Raw genomic sequence first — 24836 nt, forward strand, 5'->3', positions numbered from 1 at the left:
ATGATCAGGTATACCATCTTAATGTCTTAAATGTGTCTCTCAAAAAAGACAAACTAGATGATCTTTAGATGCTATTTGGATAAGAAGTCAGTTCAGTGCAAGCGAGGAAACAAGTTATGGAGCCGCCATGCAAAGCCAAGTTGAAACACCATTTCAGAATCTATGAAAACTATCCCACATTTACTTAGCAATGTTTGGCTCTTTACTGTATCATCACAGCAGGCAGTTACGTGATTTTTGCATTTATTCAGGAGATGATCTTTAAGGGAAGGATTTTTTCCTAGTCAAATTGTATTCAACTCCTATTCCTATTTCATGCCCTTGTATATACCTCAGGAAATATATTTGAGGAGAATAAAAYTAATTCTGCAACTGCAGTAAACGTCTTTGTAAAGCACTGTGGAATAAAGTTTGTAGGAAAAATCAAAATGTGTAATGTGTTTCAGCAATTTTCAGATCAGCTTTACCTAGAAAGTCTACAGCATGCAATTTGCTAAACAATTACAGTATTACAATACGTAAACTACCCCATTTACACTTTTTCAAATTGTTTCCTTGTGCATTAACACTGCTGCAGTAAGGTATTTTCTTTTAGCCTTGCTATCTTGTTACACTACTTAGCAATATTTAAACCAGCTGGTGATTTCCATTTTTCCAAAGTAATGCACCTCACTACAAAAGATGCTCTCACAAGACATTATTAGAAATGAAACATTATCCAAGTATTAAAATGTAAAGATCCCTTGGGTCATGCATACCATTGGTTTTTAATATCATACTGTTCCATATGCCTGGGCTTGACCACTGAGCCTGGAATTAGACTGTTAGGTCATTAACATATTAGACAAACTGTTCGCTTGCTATGGTGTGTTGGTTTCGACCTATGTCTGCTCAAAACATACCCACAGAGATATCTGCATCTACACACTCATCCATAGCCAGCATTTCACTAATGAAAAATAATATTTCAAAATGTTAATATTTTTGATCAATGCAAAGAGCAAAATTGTAATTTCTTGTTCATGTCATGCACCTTGTTATCCAAACATATTTGAGAAATTAGAACTTTGCCAGGAACGTTCACATATTAGTTTGTCTCTACATATTGAATAAAGTCTCACTGATCAGCTATGTCCCAACTGGCGTATACTGAACTTGACAAGCATTCCTACAACCTTGTGCTGCTATCAGAGATTCTTGCAGGAGAGCCACAATGCCAAATCCAGATGCATTTGTTGCACTGTTTTAGCAGAGTGTATGCAGCATATGTGGGCACATCACTGTAAATGCTGATTTATCTGCTATTTAAAAGTTCATTATATTTTAAAACTTCATTTTATCACCATAATATTGGAAAATAATTATTATATAATTAATAAACCATTAAGCAAAATTTGTGTTCAGTTTATTGGGAATCATTGTTTTAACACCAAAAGTGCTGGGTTTCTGGACCCTCCCCTCCCCCCTCCCGAAGTAGATATGTTATAAACTACTCATGTTTTTAATATTTTTTGCTGTACTTCTGATATCTATAARAAGAGTAAAGCTATCCCTGTAACAGGAAAAAAATGTTTATTTATGCTTTTAATTTTAATTCTGGAGCTAACACAAGATGATCATAAATTTAACTTTGTAAAATGCTAGATAAAGTGGAACATTTTTATTGTCTCCCCCACCCTTCCCCCCAAGTTTTTGTGCTTATTATTCTGTATAGCGCCCAAAGCAAATAATGATAGAAGTTAGTAAGTGGGGAGTTGCTTGTTGTTTTTACAGCATAGGAGCTCTGTACTTCTGAATTGCTAAGCAGCTGGAGTCTGGTTTAATTACTTAACATCAATCAAGATGTATACCAGCACTTGGAGACCAAGGAATGCAACGCTCATCTGCAACACAAAAGAAATAGCTAAGCTATCTTAGCTTCTGCCTAGACAGTTTGTACACCAGGAAAAGTCAACACATTACTTTTATACTATGTCAGAAACATAAAACAGCCAAATAGTTATCTTACGCTGTACAAGAATTCCTCAGTGACAATTTGTGGTAAGGGAAAAAAGATTGTGAGAATATTATTTCATAAAAGCTTGTAACCTTTAACATAGAACATATTTGTCCAGTGTTTTACTACCTTCTGGTAAATAGCAGCACCGCTATTTACCAGTGCTTCCCCTCTGACAAATACAGAAATAAGTAAAATAAATAAGAGAGAGATGAATTCTCAGACCCGGGTTCCTTACTGATTTTCTCACCTATTGACTTCCTAAGTTTGTGGAAGCCAATTTTTTCACTGTGTTCTTGCTAATATTAAAACATAGCACAGCAATGCTCAGATAAACTCGATCAAGCTCTACAGCTTGTCCTTTGCAAGATCAAAGGGGATGATCTAATTATCCCTGCCGGTCTCCAGGTCTACTGGTGTAAACTGCACACTCTACGCTGCAAAAAAAGCAACCACCTACCACAGTACACAGAGCTTCTCCCTAAGGGAGAAGATAAAAGAAACAAGCAACCACACGGGACACACGTTAGACACATTTGTTACTGCACTACCGGAAGCAGCTCAATTACTACAGTGCTGAGGGCAAAATAAAACACTATGAAGATCTGCACAAGTCTGATCTTTCGTGTATCTCAGCTAATCTATTTGTAAAAATAAGGATGTAAATCACTGCCCGTACCATGGAAGACACAATCAGTGAACTTCAGACAACTCTGTAATGGACATCAGATGCTAAGAGTATTACGATTATTACAGATCACAGAAACTTTGTTCAAACCCAGAACAACAGCCCCACAGGAAAACAATGGTCCCCCAAACAGAGACCTTTCTCCAGGCCTAGAGAGATGAACTAGAAACAGACTGATGCAATAGCACTTGGAAAAAAGGTAACACCCTTATTTCAGCATGGCAGTAGCAACAACACAGTTTCAGGTGCCAAACAAGAAATTTTTAGGTTAACRTTGAATCAAGGCCACAGCATCTCTCCCCTCTCCCCTCCCCCAAAAAAGAAAGAAAAAAAAGAAAAAAAAAAGTAAAACATTGCTACTGTTAGCTCATTACTACAACGGGAATGCCATGGTAATTTTGGTAGTGCTTCCAGTTGGCATCAATCAATATTCATAAGCTAGAAATAAAATGCTTATAAAATACCAAAGAACACAGCTTGGTCCAAAACACTTGTTCGCCTTTCAAAATTTCAGAGACAGAAGTTTGCTTACATCCTATTCTGYTAGAGCCACCTAGCTCTTGACTGCAGAAGCCTGGCCAACCTAGCAAGCTAGTGATTTGTTAAGTGGACTTAGAGAAGCTTCARGTTCTTCTCAACGCTCACACTGTGTTGAGCATTGTTTAATGAAGGGATTAGCCATGTTTAGAAGTGGATAGCCACAACTGYTTTCCTCTGCAATATAACCTGCAATGATAAACCCGAATGAGATGACGACACTGAAACCCTTACAGTGTCTCATTCACCACTATTTGTGATTTCCTTACAGAAGAGGAACTTTCTCTTGTTAAATCCAGCTTTAGAGATACTTCACATCCTCAAATGGCTCCAAGAAGCTGGAACAGATGAGAAAAATCAGATTTCTAGTATGCCTAGAGTTCTACTTAGCTGCTACGTTGATGGTCAGTTTATAACCAAAGCACAGGATATGATGCTTTTCCATGCCAAAGGGAGTAAMTCAGGGAAACATTCTTTCCCCTTTCTAGCAAACTATTAAATCATCAGAGATTGTAAATATTATTTCTAAGGGAATTTGATAACATGCTAAAATGTGACAAACAAAAAAGAAAGGCTGCCTATCATATCACAAGCACTGAAAAACTTACTTTTGCAAGTAAATAAATGAAAGGAATAACACAAAAAACAGAGACCAGCAATGTTTGAACATGAAGCTTTAGTCTTAACTCAAGCATGTTTTTACACACAATTGCTATCACTGCTATCTCCTAATATGCCCCCTTATTAACAATAAAATGGACTCCATGCAGATCACAGTTTAAATATCCTTAGCAGCTTTTCAAACAGAATTCTTGTGACAGTAGAAGTCAGCCATCAGATTTGACCGCTTGAGAGTTAACATATATATATATATTTGCTCAGACTTCACAGGGTTGTTTTGGCATAGAAGAGGAAGATAAAAGCAGGAATCTTACAAAATGAGGTACTAAATCAAAGCAAATAGGGATTCCACTCACTGATAAACCTACAGAAAAAAGACAGTTATAAAATGCATACAGCACTGTTTGTTCTGGACTACATGGTTACATCTCATACCAACCAATTATATACTGTTCATTAAAAATAACACATTAATAAAAATCTTATTGAAACAAGAAAGAAAACATTCTTTCAAATTAAAGCCAGTGGTAACTACAGCACCATGGACACTGCACACAGGTTTTTCTCAGCACACTGATTATCTGAATTATATTTTGAAGTGTCCAAAAGCATTAATTTGAGTTATTCAGAAAAATCCATCTGTTGTCATTTCTTCTCAATCTGAAAATGATTTAAAAGCACTGAATTTGTTTACCTTATCATTCCATCTATTGCACTGCTTAAAAAAATTTTTTTAAATGCCTTCGCCATTACAATCTGCTATTTACTCATAATACAACACCCAAAAGGCTCTCTACCATACCTGAGCTGCTGACAGAGATAGCAGGAAGAMAAAGTTGATGTTCTGACTCAGAATTTTGTGAGCATGGAAATACACTTAACAAAAGCAGTTGTGTTTTAGTATATGCCTACTGCATTAAATCTAAGATCGCAGCAGTATGCCAACATAAGGAAGCCTCCATTTTGAAAAACGATCATGTATGTATATTGACGAAAATCAAAAATGAACTCAGGAAATGTATTTTCATCACCCTAATAAAGAGATAAATGAAATGTCGAGAAGAGTCATTAAAACATCAAGAATTATAGTTACTTTCACCATATAGACAACAAGAACTCAAATCTGCAACATTAGTAACTGCTTTAAGCAACAAATACATCCTCTGAAGCTAGCAGGCACCACAGTAATGCTTTCAAATATCATTTTGGAGACAAAGTTGCATTCAGAGTTACAACATACTCACAATCTAAAGATCTAGAATAGTGCAAAAAAGTCACATAGCTAGCAAGTAGATTGGTTAACAGCATCTTAGTGATTGCTCATTTGCTAGGATTCTCAAGGGGCTAGAATTAAGTATGAGCTACTTCAGGGATCTCACCAGTTCCTCTGAATGTTGTGRTAATCAAGCTACTTACATAAAGAATCTAAATACAGAGTTCAAAGCCTATCTTTGATTTTGTTTTAAATTTCTGCATTAAATTTACACTATATTAAGAGATGGTTTTCCCCTCCCCAGAATTACTCTTAAGAAGCTGAAAAAATACCAACCATTTATACACTTGAACAGACTACACAAACCACTGTCTAACGAGCTTTTGAACACTGAAAATGGGAAACTATAGAAATGAATAACAAATATGTGCTTATTATTGATTCACTGGAGTTTCTGAAAGTTTCAGAGGGTATCCAAATCTCTCTCTAAACTTCTTTAAAGAAATATAAGTACTTATATAAACATATATTGGGTTAACAGTTCTTCATCATTTTCTCCGCTTCCTTTTTCAGCTCAGCTCAGCCTATTTTTTTCTCCTTTCTGCCCCTGCTCCCCTAGTTGTATGCTTAGAAGTTTTGTTCATTTCTTTTCACTACTTCAACTAATGCTAAACGTAAAGTTTAGAAAGGTTCTGAAATTAAACAATTGTGTGAACACAGACATAGACAGAACATCTTGGCAACAAAGGCTCAACTGTTGTAAGTAGCATCGACTTTCTGGTGCTTTAAAATGCAAATAGAACAAAAGACCTAATGAATTGAAACAGAGAACAGAAGACAATAAGGTAACATGCTGATTAGACAGAAAGAAAACAGTGAAAAATCCAAAGAGGAGATGTGCTATTGCTACAGACTCATTTTATATTTCACTTTTACAACAGAGCAGACCACAAGGATACTTAAACAAACCATTCAAGAGTCAAGTCTTATCTCACACAATACGCTGCTTACTGCATTCTTCAGAGGACTGTTACAGTTCATTTTATAGGTGAGCTCTGACAGCTAATTACACAGATTGCTCTGCCTGAATCTGCATGCTCTGCTTGTGAGACGTCTTGTGCAGGATAGGTACAGCCACTCTTCCACGCACTGCTATCCTTGCACGGATCTGCTTGCAGCTCTTTTCTGCGGTACGTGAACTACTTTCTTGTTTGAACATYAGGTCTCAAATTGCTTCTATATTTTTGCTTCCTCAGATTAGTAGTGAGAAATGATTAACTGGTACAGTAATCTTTCCACATGGCATAATACCATAGAAATGATCTACATTAATTACATTCTCCATTTCCAAACAAAGTTTAAAATACATCCAGGCCTATGTCCTGCAAACAATCCTGCATTACTATCACAGGYAAGAACAATTCTATTAAACTCCATAGGAAATATGCACTTACATTAAAAAAAGCCAAGAGAATAATTTTTGTGTAAGCAAGTAGGGCACTGAAATGGAATTTTAAAAAGACTTTAGGCCTAGAAGCATAAAGCCCTTTATTGTGAGAGTTGAAAGATTACATTTTCTTTCCATCATCCAAAGCAAATGAGGAAAAAAGTATAGCTTTATTCTTCTTCTTCTTTTTTTTTTTTTTTTAATAGAGAGGAATGATGTCAAGTGCCTGCCTGTTGGTAATACAGTAGGTACCCCACACTTTTGCCAGGAGATTTATGTTACCTGTCAGAAGGAAATATTTTTCGCACTGTCAACTAAAAGGCACTTTCCAGGTATTTTCCAGTTGTATGTCTCCAATTAACTGTGTAATACTTACTCATGTATTTATTACTTNAAAAAAAAAAAATCAGTGTCTGGGATCACCTTTCTGTGGTTTCTGGATAAACTAATTCATATGTTGCAATAAATATATACTTGACCAGGAAATAGTCTCACTAATTCCAAATCCAAGCATCCTTAGATCAAGAATTTTACATTGTAATTCTACTTCCGAAACTACCTTCMTGCTTCTGTTTCTCTGATAGGCTATAGATTGCTTTTCAGACCTGAAACTAAAGCTGTTTGCACTTAAATCGATTTTTCCCAATCTAACTTCTTTTCATAGCTGGCGCTGTTTTGTTTTGAATACTTGGGAATACTTGCATAATGGTAGCTTATTTCCTTATCAAAAAGTCTAGAAYGATCATATTGTACCTATGACGGACTTCAAGGAAATAAAATGCTTCACAGTTGGGGACATCAGAACAAAATCATCTAGGATTTTTTTCAGGCAAGATATAGCTTTCAAGCCAAACAATTAAAAGCACAGACAAGAATCTGAAATGACTAACCACTTCCATCACACAGAAAATTATTAATTAGTGGTGGACATGCACACAGAAACATATCCATTGCTCAGTCCTAAATTTGAGGCTTAATTCTACTCCCACATGCCTAACAGTCAGTCCTACTCAAATGCGTAACAAGTTATTTGCTTCCTAGAGTCTTTAAAATGAAGACAGAAGCAGCAGCATATGTCTAAATAATTCACAGGAATCGACTGGTCTTTGGCATTCCCCAGCATAGGTACCTGCTGCAAGGCAGCACGCCTGCTTTTCAGCCATCTCTGATGTAAGCAGGCAGCACAACCCAACGGTAAAACAAACATYAAAATCTTTTTCATTTCAAAATTTTCGTTAAGATCTATTAGTTGAACATACCAATACACCAACCGACACTACGAAACACAGGATTTTCCTTAACGCTTTGCCAAGAGCTTATATCTACAGGTCTCTATCTGGCATCGTTTCAGCCCTTTAATGAACTGCACACAAAGTAAATGCGCTTCCAATGAACAGTCCTCAGCTCTATGACTTCCTGTCACCCATGCTTCAGAAGAAGGACACATTTCAAATAATATTTTATCCAGTTTCGTATTTGATCCAGTCATGAATCTTTAAAAAAGTACATAACCTGCACTTTCTTACTCTCTATCAGAGACTCAATCAAGTCATATAGGAGAATATGCTTTGCATCACCCCATCATTCGTGATCCAGAGCAATCTAGCAATTACAACAAATGTTACCACCAAAAATTAAGGAAGTAAAAGAGAAATATGTATCTTATTAGAAGACTGGGGTGCTAATTCAGTAAGTAATCAGTTTTCAGCTGATGCATATTACTTTTATACTAAGGTCTCCACAGGCACTCAGAGAGAAAAAAAAATGTAACACAAATTAGAGACTTAGTAGTGGAGTATCTTTCATCTSAAATGTAGCAAAAAGAATTGACAACCTGAAATAACTGAGTCAAATCCAGAAAGGATAATGAAAGCTCCTAGCACCAATGATTATAGCTCTTAAAGAAAGCCTATCACATTGTGATAAATTAAAGTTTAAAAAACCTATGCAAAGGAAGCTTCTAGATCTGGTTCTGCTACTCACTTATTCCTGTTTACGGCTTGAGGAAATTTATGACTTCCTCCTTCTGCTTGTATCACTAAGAAATCTTCCAGTATAAAAGTCTCACAAATTCTCTGCCTACAAATATATGTACATTTACATGGTTCAGCTGAAAATGCAGCTGAAAGGGGTGGGGGAGACCCCCAATAAGCTCCTTTTTTAAAAAAATTCACTTCTAAAGAGGCTATACAAAAGTATGTATGCTTCTCTCTGCTATTTATATTGTATAGAAAGGAGGACTGAAAATTAGCAGTAGGTATTTCTGCTTGTTTTGTACCTCRGAAATATAAGTATGCCAAGAATTCTCATCTGTGGTTTCACTGCCGCAATCCCCAGATTTCTAGGAATAGCAGAAGAAGAAACTCTCTCATTTCTCTACTAGAGGGGCAAACAAACTCAGTCTTTCACAGAATGTGAGACATTCACTACAGCARGTAAAAAGTATGTCAGGAGATTTAATTAAACAATGACAAAAACTTTTAAGACATTTAAATAAAATTTTTTTTGCAATTCTCAAACCCTTTTTCCTRGTGAAATCATAGTCCAATTAAATCTTCATTGTTCAAAGACTCCTTGAGAATAATCTGAAWGCCTGCACATAATAGTTTARCATAGAAGTTCTGTGGAAAAACTCYTTTTAGGAAGGAAGCAAAACCAACAAATACGTAAGCCTATTTCAGGTCACTTTTAGGTACCACAAAGCAGTAATAAAGATAAAAACAGAGCTTTTCTTCCAATGCAGATCATCACTTGTTTGTTAGGGAAGGTGCTGCTGAAATTGATAAACCAGTATTTTACGGAAGAAGTATTTCAAAAAATGCACTTGATGCACTTTACATCATTGGAAAAAGGTGGAGGAGTAATATAATTCTCAGTAGGCAAGTACTCCCACACATTGTCTCCATGTGAAAATCTTGAGGCTATCAACCACCAGCTGCCCACAGATATTAGCTAAAAACTAAAGCCCTGTGTCACAGCCAAGTGAACTTTTCGTTAGGTCAACCTCTAAGATTTACTGGCACTCAGAACAGCATACACCAACTTCAAGGTAAAAACTTTTGACACAAATATCTGAGATAGCTCTATCAGCTCCATATTTCAGCTCCTCCCACCTGAATTGGCTTCTCTTGTCTAAGTCAACTAACGCACTATTCAATAGCCTTGACTTACTGCGAGATGTGAGTTATTGGGGTCAACAGTGTCTCACCCTCCAGGTCAAGCTCATCTGCAAAGCTGTTGGTCCTGATGAAGGGTCCTGTGTTCACATCTAGAAACGTTGGGCTTTTTTTCACTGTGAGGAAATAAGCAGATAAGGGTTAAAGCAATAGCACTCAGCTTTTTCAAGAAAGGTTTACTGCTTGTTTGCATCTCTGGAATACTTCAATATCTCATTAAAATGTACAAACAAAAGCTACTGTAAAAATTTGCACATATCTCAGAGTCCACTGAAATAAAAATTTCTACTTGAAGAATTTTAACTTCTGCTGAAGACTTAATGCTATTTTTTTTATTATTTCTTTGAAAATTATATGGTCCATTTTGTTCATATTCCTCACACACTAGAACTTAGAGTATGTATATTACAGGCAACTTAATACATAGTAGAAGTTATCATATGATAGTCAGCTAGACCATGGACCACTGTGTGTTCTCCAGCAAYGCTGCATGAAGGCAATTCAGTGACAATATCAGTTCTTTTTTATGCAATCTCTTCTTCCTGTTTTATTTATAAACCACTTTCTAGGACATAATTACTGTGAATGAGATYGAGAAACCAAGCCTAGATCCACAAAGAAGCTTAACCATTTTAAGCTGAGCAGTCAACTCCTGTCAGGCCCCAGTTGAGCAGGTTTACTAGTTTCCAGTAATACTTAGACACAAAGATCTGTGAACCTTGACATGAGATGTGTCAAAATGTTCAGTTCATCMAAATTGATGTCCTTAATGAGAAGGACATTTTGCAAAACATTAAATATCTGAAGTTTTTAGTGGTAAAATTACCTGCATGCCAATACGCTCAAGCATTGAAGCAATTAAGCATGGTATGATAGACTTCATTTTCAAACTCAGGCTTCTAAACTCTGCCCAGCTGTAACATTAAGAACCCTAAGAGCTTTTATCAGTGTGGTYCTAACATTTGTCAGAGAAGGCACAGTATTTTCTTATACATAAAATCACTGTTACATTTATACATGASTATAAACGAATTGCACAGAGAAGTAAAATAACAGTAAGTAATATTCTCTAACAATCATAGGTTAATTGTGATAACTTTATAGAAATCTTTATCTGAACAAGTTACTAGATCATTAAATGAAATAGTTATGTACTAATTTATGGCGTCTCTATTGTATTTTATAAAATGCTTTACATTATGACAGTAGATAATGCCCTGTAGAAATGCTACAAGAAAGCTAAAAAAGATAGGAGATGTAGATAACAAATGTAGCTGAATTTAATAGGAATAGAATTGGAGATATCAAGAAGTATTTTTTTAAAAAATGCAACGATTTTACTACAGTAAGTAGATGCCTTAGTAAGGCAGAAGAGAAAAAGTTATATCATCAGGCACATGGCCATTTGGAATCAAAATGAAGAAAACCACTCTTAAGAAACTCAAGTAACAGAGCAAAAACTCTGAAATCGTATAATCTGGGGGAGGAAAATACAAATACAATTGCCAGGAGATAAAATTATATTTTAGAATTATACTAAAAGCAAGAGCCACTTGCAGCACTTTTTATATATATATATATATGTATACATATACATGTAAATTTTAGCAAGTGTCAGCATCCTATTTCTTGGCTTCACCATCCAAAATAGAGGTTTCAGTTTCAGATATACAGCAAAATGACTTTAAAGTGGACTAGTGGATTCCTTTTGGCTTTAACTAAACTGATTTTCATTGGTCTCTGTTCTACCAGGTACAAACAAAACTTTCCCAGTTTCTGGGAGAGGAGGGCTCACATCCTTTTAAGTTTTTCTGATGACAAGTGATAATACTACTGAACTTAAAACTGTATGAAGTGTTTGCTGAACATTCACTAAATGGTGCTTTTATGAGATATAATACACAGTTGGATTTGCAGAAAAAGCTGGGTTTGGATCATTATTGCTTCTGCTTTTCTGCTTAATGTGAARGTGGGGAGATGAATGGCAGAATGAAAACAGGAACAAGAAGTCCATGTTGTACCTCGTCCCGTTTGAACCACTGTGGTTATCTGAGAATACCAAGATGAAGAGCTGCTTAACCTGAGGCAAATATTGCATTTCCCTCCCTCTCTATTTYAAAACTTTGAAGATAGTAACTGAGACCACAGTCTGTTCTGGCGACCAGTGTAGCCCTCCCCTGCTCTTCGCACTCGTTTGTATACCTCCGGTGACACTTCCCACACAAAGGGAGAAGCGCTGCCAAGTGCTGCTGTGCAACCAGCTTGTAGAGACGGAGAGCGAGCGGGGGGAGGCCAGAGAAAGAAGATGCCATTGATGGGACGTTCTCTGCCACAAGGTGCCTTGAAAGCACGGTTGCAGCACAGCATTAGGGAGCATATGCTCCCCTGCGTAGAGGCTTATTGCTGTTCACTGCCTCACTAGGGGAGCAGAAATTCCAGGGAGAAGACTGACTCCAGGAACTACAAACTCCCTCACACGTCCAAGCTGAAAAAATATCCTGCTTGCTATCAGGGACTGGATTTTACAAATGGGATTAGGGAGTTCATTTAATCAGGTCTATAGCTTGTCAAAAGTGAAGTTTCCCACAACTGAGTAAAAGAAGCTTCAATGTGGAAAATTTCCCCAAGCTGAACAAAAGATTTTTAAACCAATAAAACATCAGCATTTTCCCCTCATTTTTAAACAGTCATTGCAAAGAACTTAGAAAAACGGGGAAGCAGAAGACAGCAAAGTGACGCTTCAAACATAATCTGCATCTTTGCCACTCTACACGGACATGGGGAGAGAAGAGCGGGCTCACATGAGAGCTAAAGGTGCCCTAACTCATGTATAAAGGTCAGCTATCTATTCAGAGTCCACATATGACTTCCTACTTGTCTAATATAAATGATATGAAAATAAAGTCATAGCTGTTTGACTTTAGGTATTGCTTCCCATAAACTATTGTAAATACGCTTTATAAAAAAAGTACTACTTTGAAATGGTAGAGAATACACTCCTCACAAGATGACAAACCCTACTCTAAAATAGAGTTTTGTAACCTTTAATCAAGGATTATAATCACAGTAACAAAATAATATTGATGAGTCTTTTATATTACTAACGTAACAGTTTTACATACAATATAACACGTATGCAGATTCTTTACCAATAGAGGAGTATTTAGCTACTAAGAAAGACAGAAAATATTTTACACTTTCTCTTTCACAGGGATTCTCAAAAGCATTCAATTTTAAAGTGTTTTTCCAGGGAAACCTGAGTTTTAATTAGTGCATTTAGAAAAAATACCTGTATTCTGCATTTTTTAATATAACAYATAACATTTAATATAAACATTTGCAAGTTACAACAACAACAACAAAACCTACCAAATCTAAAATTCTACTAAAATACCTATGTTTTCATTAAGAACCAGCACTATAATTTCTGCTGCCATGGCAGGTAAGTCCAAACAGAGCACTGTGTCTTTACATAGGCTTTAACAAAGTTGATGGAGCAATGAAATATTATGTGCATTACCTGGTGAGGGAGGAGCGCTGGAGGACTGCTGGTCTGCGGAAAAAGACGGCCAGGAGCGCTGACAATCTGAGCCAGAGTAAAGATGCACATAAAACAGAGACATGGATGTGTGTTGGAAAAACAGCTGTAGAGAAACAGCTAAGGAGATGCAGACACATCCAAAATTCAGAGTGTGTACTTGATATCTTTGAAAAACAAAATCAAAAAATACTTGGGAAAAGAGTTTCTACGGAATTCTTCCAGTATGTATTAAATATAAGCAGAATATTTTAAATCACCACCAGGGGAGGCATTGAGCCTCTTCAAACTCATTCTTCATAGTGTGTGTGTGTCATCTGTTGCAAGATACTCATGCCAGTTCTACCTTTAGGAAAGTAATGAAAACATTTGCCTCCCCAGCCTTGACTTTGATTCCCTGAAGTGTTGTCCTTTCTAAAGCGTGCAACCTTGTACAGACCCCTCTCAGTCTGGTTCATGCAGTTCACAGTGTTACTTCTGACCAAGAGTACTGCTGATAATTGAAGCTCCCRGACTTGTTCTATAAAAAGCACTTAGAACTGCTAAATTTGATCATTTAGGCCAAGTTTACCTCAAGCTGAATTTCCTGAGAGAAAGTTTCATGCCAACAAGAGTAGTCAATGCTGAGAAAAAGATTCAGCAAAAAATTACCGTTTTGTTATATTTAAWTTTTTAAAATCATGTTCCCCTTCTAGTATTTATTTCATTGAGAAGTGGCTGCAGCTTCCTACACTGGGACAGAGCAGTATTTTCCAGAAGCATTGCCCTACTTTTATGCAGAAAGAGAAACTCTCAAAATATGAACATATTTGAATTGTAATTGGGGGAAGGGAATGACATCAGAAAAGGAGCCAAGAGAGAGCAGGAGGACAGAAAGGGAGGTGGATGCTGGCAGGGAAACCAGACAGAGGATTCAGGAGTGCTTGACTATGTGTCAGGAGCCCAAATAGGGAACTGGAATTTGCTGAATATGAGAAAGCAGAATATGGCCATGTGACTAAAGACACTGTGAGGACCAAATTAAAGCTGAAAGGGCATCCTTCATTCTTACGTTTCCTAATGTCTTGGTCCTGAGCTGTGTATGTAATTTTACTCACAGTGGGTACAAATACACACCCTTCCCTCTTCATTTCTTTGAGTCACTAGGACGACAGCATGATGTGAACTCTCGGATTCTTTCTGTCTGACCAGGAAATAGACACTGAATCGAGGCTGACTGGCAAGGCTCCTCCAATGTCTCCCCAAGATGAAGGAATTTCTTGTTCATGTGTTACAGGCAGTGATGACTTCACGGTTCTCACTGCTATCCTGAATTTGTTCCACCATGTTTACCTCCATTAGAGATGCATCACTTGGGGTATCAGAGAAAACTGGAAACCAGGGAATGAGCAAGCCAAGTATTGGACAGGGAGAATAAAGGAGATTCAGTGTTCTGTTATTTTGCCACCTTAACTGCACCTATGCTCCATGTGGGTTCAATAGAGAAATTCAACCTTGTATTTTCCAACAATTTAACGCAAGTCTGAGCATGTTATTACTCAAGAAAAACTTCTACTGTCTTCAGTGGATGCAAAGCAGAAAACTTACAGGTAGCTCACAGCACTCTCACTGAATCACAGTTATTTTTGCCCAGATTTAGCTGCGCTCCTAGAGTTTTCGAGGAACACTCAGTTTTTAAGAAAGTGCCTACATAAGCACGTTAGAAATATTATAGCACTATATGGCTGCTTAAGTGATCACAGAATCCAGATAAACAATAAAATATATTATTCAATTTACAGGTCCCCATTTATTCACAAATATCTATAGAGTATTTTTACAGGAACAGATGTATATAGTTCCAAATGCCCATTTGTAGAGGTCATATCCATAAGCTTTTCTCCCATCCCAATTTATTTGTTTAAAAAATAATTCTTAGTTATTTGAGTATGTAGTTCAATTTTCATTATCTTTTCATATTGGTTATGTATAGACTAGCAAATTTTCCTCAATCAACAGCAATCATCTACTTACAATCAAATACTTTAAAAACAAGTGCTTGCTTCTATCTTTGTAACTAAACTGTGTGTACAAYTGTGATTACAAGTGTAAGAATGTAAATTTTGTATGTCAAGATCTCCTTGACTGCAAAAGATTTCTTAGAAACTAWATGTCGCTAGACACACATGAAAAGCACTGCAAACAGTGTTACATTGTCATAAGCTGGCATGCTGTAGATGAAGTTATTTTCCTCAACTTACCAAGCAATTTTAACATTCCTGTTTGTCCTGTATACTTGTAACAGTTTAGAGAGAGCAGAACRCAGATGAAAAGAAGAAAAAAAAAGTATCAGAAGAAATTAGAGAAAATTTTTTTAATGAAAGCTAGAGAACTGATTTTTAAAGAGGCAGTAGTAGACTGCCTGCACATCATATTGTCCTTTAATCTATTTAGAAACTTATTGATATAAAGATGAGACTTGGCAAATTAATCATTCGTACAGCTCAGTCACTGGATTGTTTTGAAGAAAGATACTTGCACTCCAAGGCAAATACTGAAAGTAAACATAGTATTCACCTTCTACCAATTAACTAAAATCTGAGTTGTGATCATTCCTCAACATAGGCCAAGAAAGAGTGGAAAAACATGGACACTCCAGAACAAGACAGAAACGTACCAAAAATTACATGGAAGGTGAGAGTTGCTGTCTAGTGCCAACCAACATTGCAATCTCTCATTTTAATGRCCATTAAATTTAATCAAGTCAGCCAAATTTCTGAGGAGAAAAACACATAAGTGCTTACAGTATATATGATCTATAAAACATACTTTTAAAAATTAAATCTTACTCTTGCTGCCGAAATATGAGCATACAATTAACAAGTTATAAATTCTTTTTTTTTTTTTTTTTGTAAAAAAAGCCTACATTGTAAATTCAGAGTTATTTCAGAAGCTCATATGATAACTATTACTTATAAGTAGCTATCAGGTAGGTTCCGTTCTACTTTTCCTCATGCTGTATCAGTCTGTATAATGACAATTAGTACAGATGATCCACATTTATCTTAAGTAATTCTGCTTTCAAAATTTGATTCACAGACAACTCCACTGAGCAGACAGCAGGAGCATATAATAGTTTCATATAGCAGACTGTCTCCAGAGCAGCCAAGTATCAATTCTTTTTGGTTGAGGTACAAGCAGAATATGAATGTGGCTTGGGTAAATTTCACCTGGAAAAGCTGGCAGCCAATCCCAGTAGCTTCAATCAGTTAAAGAAATGGGCAAAGTGTGCACCAAACCYAGACAGTAGCTCTTCTGGCAGGCAGAAATTAAGAACAATCTTAGTCTGCCTGCAGAAGAGTACAGTTAAATCTCATCCAGAGAAGCCAGTAACCAAAACCTGAAAGCTAAGTATTCTTTTTTGCTTTAGAAATATAGACAAGAGCTAGTTCTCTCCTTATTCTTTCTCCTACATATATTAGAGAGGACCTGTGTGTAAATAATTGAGAGAGGCCATTACAGTTACTGGCATGTTACAATCGAATTTCTTACCAGAGTTTTCATAGGCTTCGATGCTGAAATCAGATTTCCTGTCGTCTGTCACATGGTCGTAAGTGATTTGTGGAACAGTTAACACCTTATCTGGAGAAGAAGGTCCATTGTCCTTCTCTAACTTAAATTTCTTCTTTTTAACCTGAAAATACATATATATTAAAATACTTGAAGCAAATCACATTTACTTGCCTCTTCAATAATGTTTTTAATAATGATATAGTCTCCAAAAAGCTATAAGCAGATAAAAGAGTGCCCAACTGTATTTGCATTATGCTCCACTGTGCATTTCTTGTTAAGAGTCCCCCTCCTCTCCAAACTGGCTAATCTTTAGAATTCCACTTACCGTCATTAGCAAATCTCTTGCTTGCAGTGAAAAAATCTGCTAGTTCTGCAACAGGTTATATAAATCATAAACTATTCTAGAATATCCTTGCCATTTCATGGACACCATAGAATCACAGAATTGGTAAGGTTGGAAGGGACCTCTGGAGATCATCTAGTCCAAACTCCCTGCTCAAGCAGGGTCACCTAGAGCATGKTAGACAGGGGTGCATCCAGGCAGGCTTTGAATCATAACCTATATCTTCAGCATATGTAAAGGGATACAATGCTATTGAATTTAGATGAATCTGTGACACTATGGGCGATTSTTGTGCAGCATCTTCTCCTTCTGATGGGATACTACTGTATGATATCATTACAACAGAGAGGAGAGGGTATTGCAGCATTTAAAGATTGTGGCAAAGGTTATTCTCCACCCTCCAGAAAAATTCTGGAAGTTACGGAATCAGCTGATACAGAATACTACTGTACGTAGACACAAGATGCCTTCACTATTAGAGTTCAGAAAGCCATAGAATTAACATCTGAGAGAAGCAGTAGAGATTTTGTTTGTTTGTTTACCAATAAAAAAATAATTTTTTTGGAAATATTTATTTTGTATTTTCCCCCTTTGCTTACAGCTTTCCAGAMAACAACAGTAAGTTACTGATGGATGTGCCTGAGTTAGGTCATTATTGTTCTTTTCAAAGCCCATACATCCATTAAAAAAACAAGAAACAAAAAACAAATACAAGTAGCTAGAGAGTGAACAAATTCAATCTAATTTTAAAAATGAATATATGAAATTACTGTAATAGGAAAGATTAGTTACTGATACCATCACTGATTTCTTCGGTTTTGGACTGGGTGACAGTAAATGATAATTCCTAGTAGGTTTTCGAATATATATTTTCCACGTAGAAGAGTCTGGATTTTCTGCTGCATAGCACCTCCATGCAGTCTAGAATAGAAGTTGGTATAGAGCAATTAATACAATTGGGTTTGTTGCTATCCATACTTTAGAGTAACTTTCAAGTCAGCACATTAGAAAATCTTGCTTTAATAGTGTTCATGGATTTCCCTCACATTAATTTTCCAGAGTTTCGAATCCTCCGACTCAAACTGCCTAGTTTCATCTGGGCTGATATGCACCCAGAAAGGAAAAAATCAGTCTTTTCAAGTTCATCTTTTGATTGGATTTGCAAGTGTCGGGATATAAGATTTTCTAATGGGYAGCATTCTAGACTGGACTTAAAAGTCTGGGATTAAATTTCTTGCTCTGTTCCAGGTTCCCTTTCAGACTTGGGGCATTTTGCCTATTGCACCTGTGTTTCAGGACCCTATTTGAAAAACAGAGGTAGTTCTTCCCTATCTCACAAGGCACTGTCAGAAAAAAATCAATGGTGACATACTTGGTGTTGTAGTCAGCGGGGATGTATTCATACAAGAGAAATAAGACAGATAGCGTAATGGAACAGCACCAGTGGTTAACGAGGTGCCAACACCCCAAAACAAATAAAAACTCCYAGCCACCAGTGACTGAAGTGCTAAGTTCAAAAAGGAAGAAAAAAATGGGGCTAGGAAACAAGACTGAACACAGACAAAACACTACTGCACACTCCCTTAAGAGTCTCAATACATCATTGATGTAACATATAATCAGTCTCCAAATTAAAACAGCAGATCCTTWCTCACAACAAGAGAAAAAGGACATGTGTATGTATACACAAAATCTAAACTGGGAAAAGCTTGAAAATATAAGAGGGAAGAAATAATGCAAGGCAGAATGATGGAAGAAAACAGAAACTGGAAGGTAAAGGGTCAATCACCACATAATTCCCATCAAGACTAATAGGATAATGGAAGAGACACTGGCCTCTAGAAGAAAACAAGAGAGGAATAAGGGGAAAAAAMCATCATTGATTTCAGTTGTTGCCTTGTCCTATACGTACTTCATAAATTTCTTGGTTTAAAAATAATCCTTCTGTAAACTGTGTAGTGTACTCATTCAAATGGGACTCCAGAGCTCCAAGACTATTAGCTAATAGCAAATATCACTAGCAATAACAGATAGTCAGCAACTTATTGTCTCTCCCCCATTCAGTCTTAATACTTCAGATGGAGCCAAGTATAACATTCTAAATGTGCAATCTCAGGCTTCCCAATAATTTGGGGTTGACTTCCCACAAGAATTAGTGGGAACACTGAAAATCCATTCTTTGCAAGACCATACCTTTTTCTGACCATGCAATCCAAAAGAAACACACTAAGTCTGAAGATTTTTGGCTAATCTTTGGCTATAACCAGACCCCTAAATTTAAACCTTTTTCACATTAACTCTGGGACTGTTTAGTTTCAAGCATAAACTTTACAGTTAGCTACTGTTTCCATAAAGAGTCTGACCTGGAAATCCACATTCGCTCATGAAGTTAGAGATATAAGTCATATAAGAATGTAAAAATGATATGGCTTGGGTGAAATACCTAGCTTTCTTTTTTAATTTGATCCTGTACTTCTAAAGCTACAAACATTTACTGAGTAAGGGAAGAAAAACTAGAAAAAAACCTGCAATGAAACAATACTAATACTTTTCTAGAGTGAAATGTTAGCTCTGCCAAAGTCAAGGATAACATCTCATTGACCTCACTGACACCAGAACTGCAACCGTATTTCTAACAGAAGTGATCAAAAATTTTCTGACTATTCTACAAGAAAAGACTGGTTTTACAGAATCTCAGTGTTTGCCAGCCACCATCCCTGGAGCTGAAAACTCAGGAAGTTCAAACTAGATATTTAAGACTGACTTCTCCTGAAACTGAAACATTTAAACATCTATTTGTCCCAAGAAAAATGTAGCATATCTGATATTTGTCTTTATTAGGAACAGTGGATTTTTTAAAAGCACAGTTTTATATGCACCCTCTTTTCTGTTTCTCATTATGGTAAGCATAGTATTTCATAACATATCCCCTAGTTAAATTGCTCAATAACCACAGGCTATTCTTCAGTTATGTTTTTAAGCCAGTTGAATTAAATAGTTTGCATTGATTTCAGAGTGAACTTTTCTGCCCATTAATTCACATTAAAGGTGGGATTTCTAAAACTATATAAGAGACTTGTATCTATAACTTCTATATAATTTTTGAAGGGAACCAGGCATGGAAATAGTGTAAACAACTTCAAAAACTTTTATAAACAGAGAGAAATGATAGTCTGAAAAATGCACTAATTTGGTACCTGTATAAGAGAGGCAGCAGCTGGAATTTGACGGTTGAAGTGCTTCTGTCTTTGTTTCTGTTGTACTTTTAGGGCAAACCCTGAACCAAGAATTCCCTGTGGGAAGAAAGAAAACACAAATTTAACTTTTAAGGAGAGGGAAAAAAACCATGTATAAACTTGCCAAAGTATGTCATATTAATAAACTCCTATTCAGCATCATAAAACAACCCAACTAATTATTCAGAGGAAATGACTTAATACTGTTAAGTTTTCAGACTCAGTTTGTCTTACTTGCTAAAACATAAAATATGAACASTATCACGGCCTGATTCAAAGCCTATTTCAGTCAGCTGGGCGCAAACACTAAAGAGTAAGCAATAATTATATTTCATACCCTCTAAAAGCCTCATAAATGCCTGCGCAGGGAATGACAGAATAGGGAGAAATATATTAATCTGGTGTGCTTAACCTCATTTTCATGAGAAATAAAGCTTGGCATGGCATAATTTAGATCACAAGAAAGCCTTTTTAACTGTAGTATGGCAATTTCTATAGCATTAACCCACAGTGGGATGGGAAGAGAAGAAAGAGGAAAAGGAGTACTACAACACAGTGAGGCTGTTGATGAGTTCAGCAGAAGGCCATTTAATCCATCTGAGGACAAGGGTATGGTAATGGCACTGGGTAGTGTACAACCTGAAGCAGCCTCCAAACATACTAAAATTATTAATTCCAAAATTAAGTGTGAAGCAAGTCATTTTTTTTTAGTCATTCATATATCTACAGACATATTTAACAAAAATTTTAGTAATACACTTAAATTTATTAATTACATTTAATAATAAATCAGTTTTTCAGCCTCCCTTTCTGATAAAGAGCATTGTTATTTTAGTTCTTTAGATAATGAAGAAATTGAGAGTAAACATAGAAACACTGCTCTGAAGGTAAGACTACTATATAATTATTTATAAAACATCTTTAGAGGCATTCAAGTCAGAGGGGAAAAAAGAAAACAAAAAAGCTTTCCAGTCAAAGCAGTAGCTTTTGATATTTTTATTACAGATCATTTCACCTGTCAGGTATCACTTCTAAGCAATCCATTTCACACCTGACTGCACAAACATTGAGTAGCGCAATTCAGGATATTGCTAAAGTAGTGAGAACAGTACTCTTAACTACTCTTGGCACTGATATTTTTGGATCTTCAAACCACAGCCCAGGTCTCACTGATTTTCAGTTTACCCTTGGTACCCAAGTCTCTCATTTATTGTTAGAAAGTACTTGGGCACCTGTTTTCCGTAGTAGCTAAAAGCCAAGACTACCTTTAAAAGCTAAGCCCTAAATCACTGTTGAAAATGAGCTTTTGACCATGGACAGACATTAATTTGGCAAACAGCTCTATCAGTTGCCAATATTACTGTCCCTGGCCATTTACTGCTGCCTCTTTGCAGCTCTGCCAGGAGAAGGATGCATGAGACATCTACAGTTCACCCTGGACCTAATTAGTTCAGTAACCTAAGAGTAAATGCCTTAAAAAGTCAAAGCATTATTAAGTCAGTGAGCTGAAAAGCAATTAGCATGGAAATACTTTCCTTTACACTTCTGAGGTGGCTGGAAAAGTGTTCTCACTTTCAGGCTGAACTATCTCTTTTTCAAATGCATACCAAACGCAGTGTCTCATAGAATAAACACTGCATGTCTACATTTTTATTCAGCTACACTTGACAATAAGCTATTATAATATCAGATTCAATGAAAGTTTAAAGAATTAACAACAGAAGATTCCTGGGACCATTAAAGTGTCAACATCAAATTGTCAGCAGAAGTACAAAACAGCTTACCGCAGGTAGAGCAAAAAATGAAATTGCAAACACTGAAAAACAAGATGCAATAGTCTTTCCTATCCAGGTCTGAGGCACTTTATCCCCATAGCCAATAGTTGTAACAGTCACCTGTAAAAAGAAATACATAGAACATTACAAATATTAGCATAGTAGTCTCAGGTTTTTGTTTGTTTGTTTGTAAAGGAACATAAGTTGCATTCCTATCTCTCCCAATGACAGTCTGTGACATTAATGAAGGTAATTCACCTCTCTGGTTTGCTTCCCATCTATAAGAGAGTGAAAAGGATTAAGGACACTGAATTATAATAAAATGTGTGTTAAAATGTAGTAAAGTAAAATCATTAATTTAAGTCTTCATGGCTTAGAAAATGTTATAGTATATGAAATTACTATGAAATGGGTTGCCCGCCCATGTCACGCTTTCTTTAGGGGAAGGCTGCCAACCGAGGTGTGAACAGTTGATCTTTATGGATAGGAGATACTTGCTGAGAGTATTACAAGGCTGTTGACAATATATGTGCTATTTACATGCACTGTGCAATACGACTGAGGTCAGATATGAAGTATACTAGAGAACAGTGTTGATATAAACAGTGAGAGAAGCTGAAAAAATTCCCTGTAGCAACAGGGCCTTAAAACATAGCCTAACAAATCACTAATTCACATAGAACAAAAAGAGCAAGAATCGATAATTTAATGCATACACACAAGAAACATCTGTTAAGTTTGGGTTTCAAGACACTGCAGTAAAGCTTACCACCATGGTGACGTAGCATAACAAGGCTTAATAGGTCGTTATTTGCAGGAACACAAGGAAAGAACGCTTTTTTTTTTTTTTTTTTTTTGAAATAGAAGGCATAAATTATAAATTTGGCATCTGAAAGCATTTAAAATTCACCGAGGACACACACTGCTCCTGAGTTTGGAAATTAGAGAGATAAGTTTTATCTGTGACGTTGAATAGAGCTGACRAAATCAGAGCATGTGAATGACATGAGGCTCTTGAGCAGATGAAGCACATATCATTAGTCAGCTGTCCAGACTTTCTTCTGATGAAGAAACTGCACATTTGCACAGGACATGGAAGAAGTTAATTAATCCCAGACAAAAAACAAAAATCATCCTTCTGTGTCCTGCWGTTACTCCTAGTTCACCTGCCTGCTTCACTGCGTACTCCACAGCACCTGCAGAAATACAGGCAACTYCAGGCCAGCATCTCTAGAGGAGGAGGGAAGTCAAGGGCACACTTACAGAGGTGAGATATGTATTACGAGGGTGAAGGGATGGAGAACCTGGTTTTGGGGAAATGGAAGATGGTTCAGGAAAAGTGTGGTTCTCTGCCACATTAATGATTGCCCATTCCTACTAAGCGATGAGACACCAGATGGAAATACTGCAGATGCATGGTCCAAGGTAACCCGTACCTCAGAAATGCACTAAGTAAATCAGCTCTTCTCAGTCGGTCCACACTGTAAGCTCCTGCAGCCTAGAAGCACCTACCATGACCTATCTGTCAAACACATGCTACAAAGGGACAGATCTAGCTGCTTGAGGTGGTGACGTTGCACRTTTGTTACAGGTCACTGATATTCAAAACATTCAGGTATTCTCATGTAATTTTTAATCCAAGTTTCTAACGAGCAAAAGATATTTCCAAATCTTTTCCCCATCTTACACACTAATTCTTTATGCGGGTTTGTAAGTGAAGAAGCGTACCTATGCAAGTTAAGAACCATTGTTTGTATTCTTGAAATTATTGTTCAAACAATTCCTTAATTCAAGCGTCTAGTGAGGAACCAAAGGATTGACTTTACTTCCTTAAAGCTACATGAGAGGTTTAGTTTAACAATATTTCTAAATTCTAATTACAATTTCCTGTTCACAAAAAAATACCAAAAAACAGAAAAACCCCCGAGAGAGAGAGAACTACAGCAGAAGCAATGCCCTCTAGTATCTAGTTATATAAAAAGTTATGAGACAAGATAATGTTTTATGCCTAGGTATTTGAAGATATTTTCAATTCCTCATGATTAAAATCTTCCATTAGCTATACTCTGTTACAGTCATAATGTCATGTTTCAGTATCTTAACTAGAAGTGCGAAAGAAAATAGGTCCTTTCAGGCTGACCAAACTATGTCAGAAGAAAAATACATTTACAACTGAAAAAGTATTTGTCTTCCCCTGCCCCYTTCCATCCCTTCTGAACTGGTCTATATGAAGCATCAATGCCAGAAGCGTATTTTCTGTGCTATTTCTTAGAGATTATTTTTAAAGGAACATTTTGGAAATTGCATTGGAAATAAAACTGTGTGTTTAAGTTAACATTTTTCTCTACCCACATAACTCTAATATGCCTTCAAATACATTGTATTCCAAAATTACACTTTCTTTTTTCTCCAGGATACATGTTGTTGAAATGTTATGCTTCGAGTTTCAGCCCCAAATGAATTTTTACAGCTAGATTATAACCCCCTGAAGAGTACAATACTAATTTTTACAGTTCTGAAATAGGACTTACAGTGGAAATACTGACTCAACTTCTACTCTAGCATAGCAAATACATTGCTATAATGAAATTAAATTGATACAAGAGCTCACACATTACATTTTCATTGCAAAGCAGCATGAAAAGCTATTTGTTTTAATTAGGAACAAAATCATATGCATCCATTTGCCATTTCAAAACTTTGATCTTACGTAC

General features: G+C 36.4%; 1 protein-coding gene across 1 annotated transcript in view; it reads right to left on the reverse strand.

Moving 5' to 3' along the window:
- Window positions 1-24836, reverse strand: part of KCNQ1 (potassium voltage-gated channel subfamily Q member 1) — a 372989-nt gene that overhangs the window by 238840 nt on the left and 109313 nt on the right. Inside the window, exons 8-14 of the mRNA XM_085302186.1 lie at window positions 22132-22242; window positions 20309-20404; window positions 17910-18032; window positions 16748-16889; window positions 15457-15483; window positions 13199-13264; window positions 9674-9794 (exon numbers count right to left, since the gene is read on the reverse strand). Of these exons, the coding sequence (XP_085158312.1) occupies window positions 9674-9794; window positions 13199-13264; window positions 15457-15483; window positions 16748-16889; window positions 17910-18032; window positions 20309-20404; window positions 22132-22242 (686 nt within the window). The remainder of the gene's footprint in view (window positions 1-9673; window positions 9795-13198; window positions 13265-15456; window positions 15484-16747; window positions 16890-17909; window positions 18033-20308; window positions 20405-22131; window positions 22243-24836) is intronic.

The sequence above is a fragment of the Rhea americana genome, unplaced genomic scaffold (genome assembly GCF_003343005.1).
Source record: "Rhea americana isolate MKP2758 unplaced genomic scaffold, rheAme1 scaffold_187, whole genome shotgun sequence".
Taxonomy (NCBI): Eukaryota; Metazoa; Chordata; class Aves; order Rheiformes; family Rheidae; genus Rhea; species Rhea americana.